Raw genomic sequence first — 17,149 nt, 5'->3', positions numbered from 1 at the left:
GGGGGACCGTCTGAGCGGGGCTTCTGAAGGCTGGAGCGGGGCGGGGCGGGCGCGCGGGGAGGCCGAGGCTTGGGTCGCGGTGCGTGCCGGGCGGCTGCCCCTGCCTGCGCCAGCGGTTCTGTTCTCCAGCGTTTGGGAGCGAATTTCCTTTCCTTTTCCTGGCAGAGAACTCGTAGGCTGCCGCTCTTGCCCGTATTTCAGTGTTTTCTTCCTTTAGCCGTCTTTGTGGTCTTATTAATGCTTCATCAGAGCATATGGTATTTCTGGGCAAAAGGAAAAAAAATCGGGCCTTTAAACTYGAGAAACTCGTGGTTTATATAGGGAAAACTTAATTTTATAGGCTCTTTCCTTTGCTTTTCTTTGTGCCAGGTGTAGAGCCGCAGCTCTGCAGACATGTCGATTGGAGTGCCCATTAAAGTCCTGCACGAGGCGGAAGGCCATATCGTGACATGTGAGACCAACACAGGCGAAGTCTACCGGGGCAAGCTTATCGAAGCTGAAGACAACATGAACTGTCAGGTATATCTGCCTCCGTTGGAGGGGAGGGAGGCTGTCTCTCCTGTACCAGCAAACGTCAATAGCTAGCTTATTGGTAGTTTGATTTAAAGACCGATGCTTTTTGTCTTAGCATAAAAAGTCTGTTGCTGCATGCTTTGGCCATAGTGAAATGGATTTAGGATTGCTGAATGCTCCAAAAAGGACAGAACTTTTTCTTTCTTTGTTTAGAGTAGGACTGGGAAGTCCTGTCAATAGTGTCAGGGTCTTTTAAGATTTTTGTTCTATGAACAGTGTTTCTGTTGGAGTTTTTCACTTTATTGCTCTGGGCTTGAGATTAAACAAAGTCTCATTTGAGCAGTTGAAGCCTTTCTTAATACACATGACTTCAGGCATCCCAAGAAGGCTTAATTTTGTTTGATTTTAGATAGAAATCATATTGTTCAAACCAAAATGCTTTCTTAATACTTAAGACAAGTAAGGCTTTATTCAAAGTGACTTAATGTGAGAAACAGAACTGAGTTTTATTTCTCTAAGAGTTTGTTTTGGCTCAGACTGGGGTGAAAATAAAAATGTTGGGCCTGCTTGATTGGTAGTAGGCTTAGCATTATGTGCGAATGGTCCTGGATACCTTGTGCTGCAACAACTGCAGTCTAAAAGGCAGTACATGGAAGGTTTTTGGCTTTGGTACTTGAATCCTGGCTGTATGTTCCTTAGCACTCTTTTGTAAGTAAACTATGTATTTTTGTCTGCTCTTGTTGCTGTGTCTCACTTACATGTATTACTCTAAATCAGTCACGTATCATATACTGTAATCGGCCAAGAAAATCAGATGTAAGCTACTCTCCTTATGTAGCAAGGAGGCACTACAAACACAAGTGAGATAAAAATTGCATGTATAGTAGTGGCTTTTTTTGTTAGAATAATCATGATTAACATGCTTTGTTTTTTGTGCCTACTTAGTTGGTATTCTGCTGATGCAAGCCTGCCAACTTGCTGCAACTTCTGAAAAGCCTATATTGGCTCTAAAATCTCAAAGGAGACCTAGAAAGGCTTTCTGTTGAAATGGCTAGTACTTGACCCAGATAGTTTTCACTCAGAGGAGCCTGAGTCAGAATTCTGAAGGCGAGAGAAATAGGAATACTAAACTGTGTTGGAGGCCTCTGTAAGCATTGACTGATCTTTTGCTTTCCAGATGTCCAACATAACAGTGACGTACAGAGATGGACGAGTGGCACAGCTTGAACAGGTGTACATCAGAGGTAGCAAGATACGGTTTCTCATTTTACCAGATATGCTGAAGAATGCTCCTATGCTAAAGAGCATGAAGAATAAAAACCAGGGTTCTGGGGCTGGGCGAGGAAAAGCAGCTATTCTCAAAGCTCAAGGTGGGTGTTATTTGTTTATGGACCCCTTCCCACCCCAGTTTTAGCATTTTGCTATGGAGGAACAGGAAAGCTTTCATTTGTATCACTGAGGAAACAAATAACATAAGATGCAGAATGATTAGTGGTTCATATATTGTTGAGTTTTTTTCCCCCCTGTATGTTTTGTCTTCAGTGGGAGTTGAGACTCAAACTTCCCAATTATCAAAATGAGCAATACTGATGTGAAGATAACTTAAATGTAGTAAGTCGTCCTGTTAGAGTTGTTTACATACTCTGAGGCTTTACATAAGTCTTCATTTTGGTGTTTTCCAGTGAATGTGGTCGCTAGCTGTTTGGACCACTTAGAGAAGGAGCTTGTTCTTGTTAAGCTTTTGTAGAAAAATAGATTCAGATATTAAAATAATATTTAAATAACTGGGTAGTTGTAACTACTAGCTATTCTGCAGTTCTCCCTCATTAGCACTTTTCTTATGTGAGCAGTGTAGTTATAACAAGTTTGAGTAATACTTGTGGGCTGCAAAGTCCTTGTTAACTTTAGCAAGTGTAGTGAGTGTGAGTGGGGGAGTAACACCTGCTGGAGCATATTGAGTTCTGTTGCAAAATCTTAGTGTGAGGTTTTAAACATCAGTGAAATCTCTGGCACAGCAATTCCTACCATGATACAAATCTCCTGTGGTACAGATTTGTGTGTAAGATTGGGATATATACAAAGTGTGTTAATACTTCATTCTCATCTGAGTATGCACTGTGTTGTTTTAAGTGGCAAGACTGTGTAACCATTAGTCCTGGTTCTTCTCACAGAACACCTTTTTTTTTTTTTTTTTTTTTCGTGGTATATCACCTTCTGAATTCTGCATGATAGCCTTATTTCCTTGCTGCTAAGCAAGAGATTTGAGAATCATTTATGTTTTTATTTCTCAGTTGCCGAGATAAAGATGCAGTTATATCAAATTCATGTCATCCCAAATGTTTTCTTTCTTCAGTGGCTGCGAGAGGAAGAGGCCGTGGTATGGGCCGTGGCAACATTTTCCAGAAGCGAAGATAATTTTGGTCTTGACCGACAGGCTTTTCTTATTAGGGGGTGTTAACTTGACTACATGTGCATCAGTATAAGTTTTGTTTAATTAAATAAATATTTCTGACAAAAAAGTTGTCTGCTCTTGTATGACAGAACTCCTCTTGGACACATCCAAATTCTGGCTTCTTTTTATAGCTGGGAAATGTATTGTAGGTTGTTATCAGACTTGTAACTGCTTTGTCTGGAAAGCAGAGGACTTGGTTCTTAGACTTGACTTCATTGTATCTTTTTGAATGATGGATTGAGTTTTAAAAGATCATCTTATTTCCTTTCTCTTGCTAAATCCTATTGTCATTCCCTCCCTAAAGAAAAATTAGGCATTCTTGATGAATTTTTAAATCATGTGTTTTAAAGTCTTATTAGCTGCTGCATTTATGGAGCACACAGCCAAATGGGGACAACTTCCTGAGAAGCAAAGCACTCCTTTCTTTTGCTTCATATGGACCTATAATGTATAGGTCCATGTTAAGAGCTGTGTATTGAATTTGTATTCCTGTATTTCATATTTTTTCCCTTTGGATACAGGGAAAATTTTTCACTAGGAATGTGCATAACTTAAATATTTGATAGACAGGCTATTCTAGCCTCAGAGCAAAGATTCGATTTTAACCCTTCTGGTAGTTTGTTTGTTTTTCCCCCTCTACCTGGGGAGAGAAGTTCRTTGACAGAATATAAAATACTTATATTTTGAGGACAAATTTGAAATGTTTTGTGAATTCGCAAGCTAGTGTGGGTGTATAGGGAAAGGGCTGTATTAATGGTTATCCATTAAATATGACTCTATACAAAGACTAATCTTTTGAACAAGACCTGGGACTGATCCTAGCTTCAGTCTTAACACTCATGCATCATCATACAGATCACCAGGTGATCTGCAGGAAGCCAAATTTCATTAAAGTTTTAGCTTATTTTGCTGAAAGTATGGTGTGGTTGTTCTCATTGCTGACTTAAATGGTTGAAATGTTTAAATTCAACACTCCTGTACCTAATCTCCTACTTACGTGATGAATTATCAATCTGTGCATGTGTCAAATATCTATTCTTGCTCTTCTGCTCTGATGCTGTAAAGACTTTCCCTTGTGTGCAGACATGGAAGTTCAGCTAATGGATTAACTTGCTGCATTGTCTGTAAATAAAACACTGAGCACCGATTTATTAGAAAAATTTTGATAAATTTCCTTCTTCCGTGTAGTTGTCATCCTAATATTTGCATTAGAAACTTAAAATGTGTTGAAGTTGTGCTTGGGATTAATTATAAAAAACATCTTAATGCTTTCTTATGCTTAAATTGAGGTTTTCAGTAAGCTTGTCCAAAATCAGTTCAGAGACAGTTTTTGCAAAACCTTACTTCAGAATATGGCATGTGAGCCATACTTCATTTGTATAACAGTAATGCTTTCCTGAAGGCAGCATTTCCATCTTAAAGCAAGCACTTAAAGGAATTTAGTAACAGTATTTAAACTTTTCTTGTGGAAACCTGGTATTCCTCAAATCCACAATCACTTGAAAGGGAAGCCTGACTAATAGTAGTCGATCCGGTCAACTTGCAAGTAAAAAGTGCACTGGTCTATATGCAGAGTATGACCTTCCTAATCAGTAGCAGAAATGTCTGCTCGTACTTTTTGGAGCTCTTCAGTAATCAGCTTAGCTCTAACTCTTACTGTGAGAGAGAAGACATCTGTTCTCTTCACAGAACTTCCTCCCCTCCACCTGCCTTAGTAAAGGCTTCTGAATTTCACAGACTGTTTTGAGACAGACTGTCTTAAAATAAACATGAAGTCCGTTTTGAATCTTTATAATATGAAACCATTCTGCACGCTTCGACTCTGTCACTGGGTTTTAACATGAAGGAGAAAAGTTCTACCACAAAGTTCGTAGTGAAAGTTGAAGTGTCAGCTTGTGGTAGTCGCTTGCTGATTTCCAGGATCTCTGGAGGTGGCTTGGTGGGTGACATTAAATATGTTCTGTTGACACCCACCAGCTTTGCTAGGTGGTGATACCTGAGATGTCAGCAGATATCACTGTATCCACTTGAAATAGAAGTTTCCTTTATTTGCAATCTGAGTGATTTTATTGCTCTTAATACATCAGGCTTGCATTTGTGATGCTAATCTAGTCTGAAATTTGTATAATGGTGTTTACTACTGTCAACAGGCAGAACAAGGCTGCCACGATACATTCTTATCCTCTGTATAATTCGAGGCAAGTATCTGCTGCAAGGTCTTACAGGGTGCTTCTCTGACAGCTCAGATTACCTTCTCTTTCTAAGACAAGTACCTAATAAAAACTCAAAATTGTTTAGTGCCATTGATTAGTTTCTATAAAGATAACAGTGTAGGATGGAGTGCATGTGTTGGAGGATTGTAAGTTTTTCTTCTGCTTACAAAAAAGTGTCAACCTGGTGGTTTTTAATGTACAGAGAGTGGCAAAGGAGGTTACTGTTACCTTGTTTAGTAAAAGGAAAGACAAGAGATGCAGTTGTAGTTTAAGCAAAGAGAAATCACTTTGCCAGAACCGTTTTGGGTCTGATCTCCCTGTAATCTCCAGGGAAGGCACTGAAGCTTGCTACATCCTTTTTTTTGCAGGAGCTATCTGGTACTCCCCAGACTTCAAAGCTTTGCTTCCTTTCTCTTTAAAGTCTCCAAAAAGAATTATTAATACGTGGAAAAGGAAGCAAGCCACAGATGGGGACTTGACTAACTTTTTTTTTTTCTTTTTCAAAACAGATTCAGTATTTTGGCAAGGCTGCAAATCTGGTCCATCTGCTTTGTTTCTCACTACTTCCTTTTGACTGTTAAATAACAGGTGGCCTTTTCGCAAAGTTACGTGCTAGCTTCTTTTGCAAAGGGCAGGGAAAAACGGCACCCATTTTGACTGCAGACAGACAGTTATTAGAAGAGCAAAGGATTTGAAACACACAGGGGATCCCTAAAAGACAGCATGACAATTAAATGCTGTTTAGCCACATTAGAGCCGCTTAGCAGTAACAGCTCATTGAGGAATGTTTTCACTAATGATGATTGGCTAATCTTTTTTATTATTTTTAAAAGTTCCTGTTCCTCCTTCCTGTGCAATACCAAGCTTCTGTTCTTTCCTTTGAGATCCCCTCTCTTCCCCAAAAACACATGATGTGACATTCAGCAGAGCTGAGGGCAGAGAAACAACAAGGAATTTCAGAGAGGAACAGGAACTTTCCCAAGTAGATCCAAGGGTTGGAACAAACTCTCCAGCAAATCTGCTTTAAGAAGTTCTTAGCCCTGCTGCTGTTTCTCGCCCTCTGTGTTTRTGGCTGTCCACTGAGTATGTATACAGGGTGATAAAACTTTTTTTAAAACTTTTTTTTCCAAGCAGCATTGGAAGTTTAAGTTTTAATTAAATAACATCTCTAATCCAGATCAGCTTTGAAGAAGATACTGGATTTTGCATTAGCAAAAACCTTTGCACCATGAATTCAGGTTGAGCCTGAGTCTAGGCTGAAATGTTTACCCTCTGCAGAAAGAAAGGTATTGGGAATTAGTGTTGAAAAGTCRGGAGCTTCACACCAGTAGGAATTTAAGCCCCAGCCAAGATAACCATATCACTCAGCAACATTTTATTAGCCAATTACAATCTGACTGGACCATAGCCAATATGCTAGTTTGTTACAGGCTGCTTTGAAGAACTGATATGTGATTTACATATTATCCTGACTTACAGTGCTATAAATCAAAATTTCATTCTAACAATTGACATGTCATCCACTAGATGGCTCTGTCGCTAGGAGAATAAAATACGTAAAAACAGAACCCTCTGGAAGGAAAAAAATGGAAGAAATGTGTCTTCTGGTATAAAATCCACAAGCACGATGCTATTACAAACTCTAGCATGCAAACTCTCGGCTTCTTTTCTTTCCTGTTCAACTTTCCCAGTGTGCTGGCTTCATTTGCACCCAGGTTACTCCAGCTGCTGCTTGACCTCCAGCTGCTGTGCACGATTCCCTGGCACTTGGCTAACTGAACATGAGCACTTAGGTAGGTAGTGCTGATTCTTCTAGCTCAGTAACTTGAAGTGATCTATTTCTCTGGATTGGAGGGTCTTCTGGAYAGATAAGGTTTTCTGGCTTTAACATCTACCCTTATTTGCTGCCTTTTTGTCACAGGTTGCAGCGCTTCTTTTCATTCTTCATTACTTCTTGCTCTTTGTGCGTGGGCTTGTGAATCTCTTCCTGTTCAAAGGGTTCAGAGCTCTCTGTGGCTTCCTGCTGCTGACAGGGAGACACTTATGGCCTGAAGCTTTGACATGAATTTACGCCTTTGATATAACCTGTGTAGATGCCTTTGAAGTACTCATATGTGGGGCAGAGAGGCTACAGTGCAGCCATACAAAGTGAGGAGYGGAGAACTAGAGAGGAGACCCCGACAACAGCAGAGAAGAGTTAAATGGTTGGGGAAGGTATCACTTGAAAAAATTGCTTTGCACAGACCTGTGGGACTTTTCTTCACTGACCAGGTGCTTTCATCCCACCCCAGTTCTGCTCTCCAGGTGTGTCTAATTTTCATTTGATCCTAAAGCTGAGTACCTGTCTAGTTCATTTTCCAAGAGTGCTCTGTAAAATATTAGTCTGAGAGGTATTGTGTTACGACTGAGGGAGGCTGGCAAGGCATGCTGTGCAGATGAGATAAGTGGCAAGCTATGGTATCTCTTCTCTGAGAGTAATTATATGCCACATTGTAAAAGCCCTGTTCTCCAGGGTAACAGAGGTTGGTTTATAYCAACTCTCAAAATCGCAGGTGAGAGAGGCAGCAGCCTCTTACTCTCTTCGCTCATCCGGGGAAAGCCAGAAGTAAAGGGATGTGGCCCCTAGAGCTCCAGTGCCCTCCAGAAAACCCCTTCCAGGAGGGCAGAATGGAGTGGAGGACATGAATTTCTGGAGCTGGTGGTCGGGGTAACTGTCTAGTCTATATCTCATTGCTACTTAAAATTTCACACTGAGCTTTCATGTGAAGTAGATATCCTGTTTTCTCCTGCCRGTGTAACATGAGCGAGGATGGGAGGCTGACATCTCAAAGGAGTAATGAGTTGGTAAGACAGCAAACGGTGGAGYTCTGAGGTCTGCAAGAAAGTGCAGATAATCTGGTTGTTCACTACTCAGCCAGGGGTTAAAACAGAGGGAAGGGTTATCCCAGGGTTCCTTCATGTTTCCATGCTCACAAAGGCAAAAGTTAAGATCTAGACTTGCACCTTATTGCAGCTAAGCTGATTTCTGACAATAAGGCCTGGTCCTCCTCCTCTCAGATTAGATAATACTAACTTCATGGGCCTTCCTGCTTTCACTGTTTTTTGGGATGAAATATGGATACACCAGCTTTAAAACATGGTCTAGAATAGCCTTGAAACAAACGCTAGTGTGAGCGCTGGCTGGAGAGTACTTTGCAAGCAAGGYGATACTGTTCCCCAGCTCCCCATCCTCTCTGGGGAGAGATCACACCTGCGGACAGAAGAGGTACCCCGGGATTTCCGTGTGCCGGTGCCTAGGGTAGCCAACGCGCTGCTTGTCCACAAGTATTTTGCCAGATCAAGCTGCATCTTAACTGCTTCACGTGTCCTGTTGTTACCTGATCCTGTAATAACAGTTCTTGATACCGTCACGGGTACCTTGGAGGTAATGAATCGGGAAATGCTACCCTCCTCTGCTTGCTCTAGCTGTTCCTCGAAGACGAGGGGTGGGATAATTTAAGTTAAGTGTGGAGGCTGAGGATGGTGTATGGCATGACCAGTAGGCTTGGGGTTTTTTTACTCTACTTAACTCAGACATTTAATGAGAAAAGTATTTTGTTTTTGTGTGTGAATTGGTTGTTCCTCGTAGAGGAGCTATTAGCCCTGGCTTGGGGCCAGTCATTGCATAAGCAAGCATTGTGCAGCCCTCTGCTGCTCCACAGAGACTATCGAATAGGAGTCCATGAAAAGTGGAGGTTTTCCAGCATCATTAATTCAGGGGAGAATGCCGAAGCCCTGGCTAAGAAACAGATTTTATCCAGAAGATATGCGTAGTTATGCTGAGAGAAATGAAGAGAATGGCAGAAAAGCACTATTATTGTTCTTCTGTTTAGTGAACTGTTTGCACCAAGCGTTTAATTAGTTCATTTTCCCTTGCCTGGGGATCTTTTGTCTGTTTGGGGGGTTGCCCTATTTCTAGCTCAGCGGACAGATGCTAGTGCAGCCGCTCCTGAGCAAGCCACTGCTTTTTGTGAGGCAAAACTCACTGTTTGCCCCACAGTGCCCAAAATGTTAACTGGGAGTGGGACAGAGCACTTTCCACTGCTGCTGGTTGGATTTTGATAGTGCCCACGAGTGGGTTAAGTGCTGTCTGCAGACTGAAAAAAGCATGGTCCCTTTCTGGGAAAGTTTGCAGTTTACTTATGATAAGGTTTAACTGATTCCCATTATAGACCCATGAGAGGGAATAGCAACGGGCTGGTGAAGCAAAGGGATGGTGACAGGGATGTCGGGATCTGCAGGGAGATGGTGTGTTATATAGAGCTGCCCCTCTAGCTTGTTCATGGCTCCATGCCATAAACTGCCTGACTGCACACAGACTTTCATGGGTTTTTCTTTGCAAAACTGTTACAGGGTATAAAGAGATTATCACCTTGCATTTCACCAGGGGAGACAGGGACCAAGCCACAGAGAGGTTCGGACCAAGACTTGAAGACAGATTTAGGCTCATAACTCCTGCTGAAACCAATGAGGTAGGCACCTAATTACTTTTGAAAGCCTGTTCTTAAGTGCCTGGCCTAACAGTGTCCCTGGAGCTCAGGGACAAAGTCTCCGGAGGCCCAGGGAGTGCTCTGGCTGCTGGGTTATCCCGGTAACAGCGTATGAATCCTGATACAGAAGTGATGGTCTCCAAACGCTACTTCCTGCATCATTCTCCTGTTGGACAGTAAACCACTTTGTGGTGGCTTTTTGGAGTAGACATTTCGCTGGAAGTCCCTCAATATCCTCTGGAAAAGTGGAATCATCAAGAACTGGTTGTTGTTTCTGTTGTAGCTGCTTGTGTCCCGTATTCTGGTTTCTCTGCTCTCCTGCAACAAGCATCAATCCTCCTTGTTAGGCATTTCTAGTAATGGCTACTAAATCTGTGCTATGTTGATTTAGTTTCATCTTCCTCCCTTAGTTCCTCCCTTATTTTAATCCTTAAAGGACAAGGACTAATGTTTCTTTCTTGAAGAATAAGAGAATATGTTACCTGTAAGTTCATAGTAACTGCAGTTGCAATCTGGCTGAGGCTTCCTGAGCTTCTGGCAAACATGTCTTTCTCACTGTCAGTAAAAGTGAAAATGTCTGTATGGAGAAGGGCTTTCAGGGAAAGATGTGAGCCCGGGAATCTGGAGAACAGGTTACAGTCCCTGCCTCTGTTCTGGAGGCTTTTAGATAAGTTTTTTGACAAGATAGTAGCACTCCTTTCCTTGGCAAGGATATGGGGAGGATAAATAAATAGCTAATCAAATATTTTTGGATACTGTGGTAAAGAGCACTTTGCAAATCACTCTGCCCAGGTGCAACAGAAGATAGTGGTTAGAAGATTAGGTTTGTTTATAATCCTTCTTTCAAGAGATTTTTGTTCTTCTTCCAGGGTAGAAGTCTCTCCACCCCACTAAGAATGGAGCAGCCCTCTGGCACACCGGGGTGCGCTGGCATCGTTTTCCCATTTAAAGTGTGTTGAGTGCAATTCACATCTATAACTGACAACGAAGAGATTTGTTGTCTAGCAGTAGGGGCTGGCAGGGTTCTCGCGTTTGGAGTTTTTGGTGGAGAGGGGATGAGCTTTTGTGGGGGGTGGCAGTTTTTAGCCCTCATGGGAGGCACAAGTCAGGCCACGTGGCTGTTAGTGCACACAACCTCCARGAGGTTTTGGAATCGGCAGAGCAGCGTTAACAGGGATCTGAAGCAGCTTTCTAGGGAACCCAGCTCCAATGGCCCTCAGCAGACGTGCTGTGAAGCTGAGAATGTGCTAATGTGTAGACCCGTGTGGGTGCATTTTAGGTTGCTTATTGTTATCTTTACAGCCTTTTAAAATCTGAAGTAGGTTGCAGGGTGAATATGTTTTTTTTCTCTTCACATGTTATTGAGCTGAGAAACAGAACTGGAGTGAGGAGTTTTTTTTCTCATCTCTAGCAGCAAAGGTATTGCTTTTTGCTGTTTCACAATTGAATGAGCTCCTTTCTGCATGAGTCTCACATGTCTCTAGAGCAGCTCCACAGCAGGCACCTTTTTGCAAAGCTCAGCCATCAGCTAATATTGTCCCTCTTTGAAGAACGCTATCTAAAATTGCACATCAGAGACATCTTCAGAGCCAGACAGGAGTGCGTCATTTTAGCTGCAGTCTTGTTCACCTCTTGCTTTTGAGGACGGTTTGGATACAGCAGTCTGGAGTGCTGTGGTTTGGGGAAAGAAGCAGTAAATGCATATGGAGGAAATGCCGCTTCCTCCTTCTCCCTGGGTATTTGTTAGGATGTGCTGTCTTTGTTTTGTCTTTTCAGTATGAACTTTTTGCTAGTTAATGAGCCAAATATAACACCGAGTAAGTAGATGAAGCTCTAGGGAACTCATTAGGGGTGTTTCATGTCTGAATTTGACTCCGAATACATGAAGTCTAATCCTAGCCCTAGGCTGAGGCTTGCACYATGGGACATGCTGAGCCCTCTGGCTAAAGACTGAGTGTTGGAGGGTTCTGGTAAACAGGCCCCACTTTACTTGTACAACCCCGTCTGAGCCCTGCTCTTAGTGTGCCTCAGCTGCCTCCTTCTTGCAACATGAGCCTAACCCTGTCCTTAGGCTGAAACTAATGCCAGGGGCACCCCGCTCCCCTAGGTTGCACCAGAGAGAGTTCTAGTAGCAGCAACAGCTGCACTTTGGCACGCTGAGCCTCAGTCTTACTTTACCGTCCTGGCTGTCTCTTTCTCTGAACCCCAACCCCAGTGATGGCTCCGATGCTTTTGTCTGGTGGCAATCTCCCCAAGCAGGTGCTGCACGCTGCCTCTTCTGTGTGCTGGGTGCCAGGCTTGGTGCTGCCGTGTGTTGCAGCTACCTGTGATTAGTGCAAGAAGAAAATAGGTGAGAAGGACTTTACGGAGGTGACCCTTGGAAAAGGTCTTATGGCAGATGTATCCTGCTGTCCCCAATGGAGGAACTGTCCCTGCTTGCAATTGCGATTGCCCCGCACTAGAGCACTGTCCCAGTACAGCAACATCTTGCCTATTTTCTCTCCTATGAGACAGCTGGGGTTTGTGGTTAGAGATTGTGTTTATCTGGCTTGGCTTAATTTCTGCTTAGTGAGGGAGAAAGATGTGAACTGTGTATTACTTTCCTTCCTACTGCTCTAAAGAGAGTCCTCTGCATGTTACCACAAGGGAGTCTCTGTTATGGTCTTCTGAAGAAAGCCAAAGTTTGGAAAGTCAGTGAGTGCTGCAGATTTAGAGATAACTSAGTGACCTAATGATATTGCTAAGGGACAGAGACAGCACAGGCATTAGCAACGCAAAAACTGACAGAGCACTCGGGGGCTTCCGGTGAAAGCATCCGTTTGCACAGGCATAGAGCTGTGCTCAGCAAAAGACTCCAAGTTTATATAGGATCTGAGGGATGGTCCAGTCCAGGGCTGAGACCTGGTTGGGGGGGCTTACAGCTGGGGACTTTGTCTGGRCTGTTGCCTCTGACTGTCTGGTTGTGTGTCAAAGTTGTTGTTCCTTTGGTGTCTTCTGTCTCAGTCTCCTTCAGCTGCAGACTGGACCTGCTTGATCATGTTGGGATGTAGCGGGAGCATTTCCTCAGGCTGCTTTGAAGGCTTTGATGTCTGCGGTGGAGCCTTGAGAAGTCCATGCCTCGCTTGCAGGGGTTGCTGGAACCAAGCACAGAGTGCTGCTTTACCTCTCTAGAGACAAATGTGCTACCTGAAGCATAATGTGTACCTAAGCCTGAAATTCCCGAGGAAGGGTTTCTGATAGACTTGCTGTCCAGTCTAGCAGTGTCTGCTAGCTCAGTTTCAGCAGGTGTTCTTGGGCCAAGCATTACCCTGCAGATCCTGGGGTTATCTGCATGGAGAGAAGCTCTCCAGTCACTTGTAGGGATCTCCAGACTAAAGGAATCGGTTGTTCTGTTGCAACAGGGTTCAGATAAAGGTGCATATGTCAAGCTGTTGGCTTCACAAACCGAAAAACGTCAGGGGAGCAAGAACAGAGTTCTGCTCAGAGATCTGACGCGGAGCGGCTTTTTCCAGTTCTCTGTGACCTTGTTTGTGCTTGAGGAGACTCATCAAGCACGTGCTTCAGGAGAGCTACACAGACAGGTTGAACAAGGCCCATGCAGATGTTAGCTAGCTTTCCAAATGCTTCCTATCATTGTTTCCAACTGTTGGATCACAGATGGCCACTAAACCTGGGTGAGATTGCCTCAAAAATGGACTGGGAGGAACAATCCTCTCTAAGAAGTGGAGGAACTGGCTGATCAGTAAGCTGCACCCTGGTCTCCACCCTGGTGRCATGCCTGCATGCAGGCTGAAATGAGCCTGATGCTGTAGAAAGAAATTTCAGTGATTTTTGTGGTTTACTGGCTTTTGAGGCAGGTTTGGATGCAGCAGGGGGAGYGCCAGGTTTTGGAAAAAGGAATACATGCAAGTGGAAGAAATGCCAAATTTCTCATCACTCCTCTTGCTGGGAAGAGTTACTCTGTGGTTATTGTGTTTTGTGGTTACTCTGGTTTTGAATCAGCATCACTGAATTGGAATACTATCAAGTTTGAGGGGAACAGAAGAGGTTTTAATTGAGTTTGCAGTGTCTCATGAGTAGATGAAGACGTGTTCACAGCTTCCTGGAGCAGTGGCCTCAGTAAAGCGAGTTCTGGTGCATTTTGTGTTGTGAGCTACCTCTTGGCAGCCTTAAATCAGCTGTTGCATCTATTTCAAGAGTACTTGTTTGATGTCAGCAAACTGCTAAACAAATTCCACTCTGACGCCAAATGCTCAGAGTTTGGGTGGCTGGGCTTTCTGTCAGGGGCCCGTGAAGGCTGTTATACCTGCTGCACTGGCAAGATAGTGCAGTGATAAGGGGATGTACTGAGACACCCCGTTTCTTCTTTCAAGCTGTGAAACGTGATCTTCTGGGGGACAGAGTGATCTCTAAAAGCAAATATCTAATCCTCTCTTTGCTTTCATAAGTGGAAACAATTTCAATTTTGGCATKTTTGTCTGTCCACCGAAGAGCCTGCCAGCCTGCCCAAAACGTTGCAAACTCCTTTTTCTCCCAAGTGCTCACAATGAGGAGTAAGTTGAATAAAGAGTCTTGGCAGGAAGGGAGTAAAAGGGCCTTGACAGGTTCTGAAGTGCGTGAAATAAAATAGGTCAGGGAAGGCTGTGCTTCACACTGCTTTTTGCATCCTTCCCTCAGCAAAACAATTACCAGGTATTTAACCAGAGCYGCAGGGATGCAGGATGCTTGTGGTGGCCTCTCTGCCAAGGACCTTGCTGCCCAGAGCATGCTAACGTCATTGCCCCATGCTTTGTGTTCAGAGGCTAGGGCAAAATGATGGATGGAGGAGTGAGGAAGGGGTTGTCCTCTTGGGCAGGGAGGGAGCAAGTGGATTTCTGTTTGAGTAACGGAAAAGGACACTGCTCTGCGTCCCCAGGTTTGCGCACCTCCGCGGCTGGGCTTTGTGGCTGGCTCTGCTGGAGCTGCCTGCTGCCCGCCTGGCTCTGCGCGAGCCCCGGCTGACAGCGCTCGCCAGCGACTTCAGCTGCGCTGCTGCAGGCGGCTGCTCCCGCGGCCCTGGAGCAGGCAGGCGGCTCTGCTGTGCCAGGTAGGAAATTGCCCGCTGGGAGCGGGGTAGGAAGCTGCTCTCTCAGCACAGGCTGGCGAAGGGGGGGGTTCAGTGTCTTGTGCAGGGGTGCTACGTTTGTAGATGTGAAAAGGGACCGGGCAAACCCGCGAGGAAGAAGGTTTTCTAGGGGTATTTAATAAGGCCTGAGAAAAAGAGGCTGGTGTGAACTTGTGGCATGACTCTGYACCCAGCGGCTGCTCCTTCCTTCTTCTGAAGGGCCTGCTTGAGCCTCTCCCTCTGTGGCCTCTCCTGAGACTGACCATCTGGAGGGAGGCCRGGGTGGGAAGGGGCTGAGATGACCCCCTGCAGCTGCCTTCTCGGGGTGCAGGCCCAGCGAGGCCACGGGGGTGAAGGGTGTTACAGGCGCTCCCCAAGCACACAGACGATGCTGGTCCCTCCTGGGTGTCAACGGGGAGACCTGTGTCAGCACCTCCCCCCGTTGGTCCCCTTTGAGAGCCCTGAGCTTTCTCATTCTGGGCAAGGAAATGCTCGTTTGGGTTGTGTCATCCGCTCTGGTTTGTGAGCTTGGCTTTTACGAAGACAACTTCATCCCGATTTGGGGCTGCCAGGTCTGCTCCCTGAGTACATGTCTGTACGGGGGCAGTGGGGCATCTCCCAGCTCCTGGGCTGGATGTGCACCGTCTCCTGGAGCCCATGCGAAGAGGCTGCGCTCCCGCAGGTTCCTTCGCCTGTCAGCGCGACCAGGCGCCTGCAGGGAACGGCTGGGTGTGCTGTGGCAATTTGTTCCCAGCTAAGTTGCAGCCCATCAGAGTTTATCCAAGAGGCAGTAGCAGTTTCCTAGGCCAGGACCTCAYGATTTTCATTTGCATGTATTTATTGACAACCAGTTCTCCATGGGGAGGTTTCTGTGGCAGAGCAACCAAGTGCGTGTGAAGGAATAAACACTGATCTCACAGCTGCTCCGCTGAACCAGCTTGTCCCAAGCCGTATTTTATCTCCAACTCCAGGAGCTGCCAATTGGCAGCAAGGCCTCGCAAGCAATTAGCACAGAGTTCCCGCAAGGGGCCGAATGCCTCAGCTCCATCCTGCTGAGTAGCACAGCTTGGGCCCCAAACACGGCTTTCAGCAGGGCTGGAAAGGGGCTGAGCCGGGGGCTCTGCAGGGAAGAGCTGAGCGCGCGGTGGGCTGCGCGCTGGGGCCATGCCTTGCTTCTGAGGGGTGCTGCCGCGACGGAAAAGCTGTGAAGATGCCTCTATGCAGAGCCATAGCGAGACGGTGCTCAGAGCCAGGGAATGAACGCTCAGCACCCCGGCTCCCTCTTTCTATATATGCCACTGACTCACCAGGCGGCTCCAGGCCTTCATTTAAATGCTTCATGCCTCAGTTTTCTTCTTGGCACAAATAGTGCTGCTCYGCTTAGACTGCAAGAGTTTAGGCAGATCCTGCTGACATTTGAAATGCTCTTGGTTTTTGCTGGAAGGCATTTTTGAAGGAAAAGAAGAAAAAGGAAAAAGAATAAACCTCTCTTGCTCAGCAGGGAGAGGAAACGGATGCCGCACTGAGAGGGCAAAAATGAGCCGTGCTGCGATCCCTGGAAGCTGGCACAGCCCTGCCCTTGGCGACGGGAACGGCCCCTTGAGAAGCTCTGTGCTCTGCCTTTTGCCGAACAGCCTCATGTTCCCTGAATACCGTCTTTGCCATAGGAATCGCTCCACTTATCCAGATTCGCCTGAAGGGCTAGAAAAAGGTTTTGGGTGAGAACTGTGGAGGGGAGCACATGCTCCCTTCCCACTCTGGGATGTGCTGGGGACTGGCTACCTTCACACTCCYGGTTCCCCATCCTCCTGGCTGTCTCAGGGCCTTTTCTCTCCCACCTTCACTGGGATGTGGGCAGCCAGTGATCACAGCTGGAACAGGACATGGTCCAGCAGTCGCAATGACAGATTGCAATACTCRTCATAATGTCTCTAAATGCAGCTTTCCTCCTCAGGGGCCTGGRCCTATTTGGGGTCTTTGGAGGCTGATCAAAGATACTGATACCTTCCAGTGCCCTCACACTCTTGGTCCAAAGGGGRTAAATCACTTGATAGCTATCACTGATTTTCCTCTTGTGGCACCTTGTGAGATTGGCAAGGAGCACAAAAGATGCATGTTTCATGTGGACTTGTGTGGTTTAGTATCTGAGACTTTCTTATATGTGTTGAGACCCCCCAGAGAGAATCAGCAGAGAAAGGCAAAGTTACCGTCATTAATTTAGGAGAGGGAAGGTTTATATATTGCTTTAATGCATTGGATTTCTTTAACTTCTTTCTGAAAACATTCCTGCAGGGACAGATAATCAAGAGGACTTGACTGATCGGTGAAAGTYTGATCA

The 17,149-nt window shown here is 45.2% G+C and overlaps 1 protein-coding gene across 1 annotated transcript; it reads left to right on the top strand.

Annotated features, from left to right (window-relative positions):
* The first annotated feature begins 342 nt into the window (after window positions 1-342).
* Window positions 343-4,112, top strand: SNRPD3 (small nuclear ribonucleoprotein D3 polypeptide). The gene is made up of 3 exons (XM_026075211.1): window positions 343-519; window positions 1,691-1,883; window positions 2,867-4,112. Exons 1-3 carry the CDS (start codon window positions 394-396, stop codon window positions 2,926-2,928), a joined length of 381 nt encoding a protein of 126 aa, XP_025930996.1. The 5' UTR covers window positions 343-393; the 3' UTR covers window positions 2,929-4,112.
* Window positions 4,113-17,149: the final 13,037 nt, after the last annotated feature.

The sequence above is a fragment of the Apteryx rowi genome, unplaced genomic scaffold (assembly GCF_003343035.1).
Source record: "Apteryx rowi isolate R43461 unplaced genomic scaffold, aptRow1 scaffold_40, whole genome shotgun sequence".
Classification (NCBI taxonomy): Eukaryota; Metazoa; Chordata; class Aves; order Apterygiformes; family Apterygidae; genus Apteryx; species Apteryx rowi.
Note: the sequence above shows the minus strand (reverse complement) of the source record. Positions and strands in the feature narration are given on the sequence as shown.

Bases quoted from the DNA above. Each gene is read 5' to 3' on its own strand.
- SNRPD3 (XM_026075211.1), top strand. From the start codon at position 394: ATGTCGATTGGAGTGCCCATTAAAGTCCTGCACGAGGCGGAAGGCCAT. The intron at 520-1,690 runs GTATATCTGCCT...TTTGCTTTCCAG, and splicing joins AAGACAACATGAACTGTCAG to ATGTCCAACATAACAGTGAC. The intron at 1,884-2,866 runs GTGGGTGTTATT...TTCTTTCTTCAG, and splicing joins AGCTATTCTCAAAGCTCAAG to TGGCTGCGAGAGGAAGAGGC.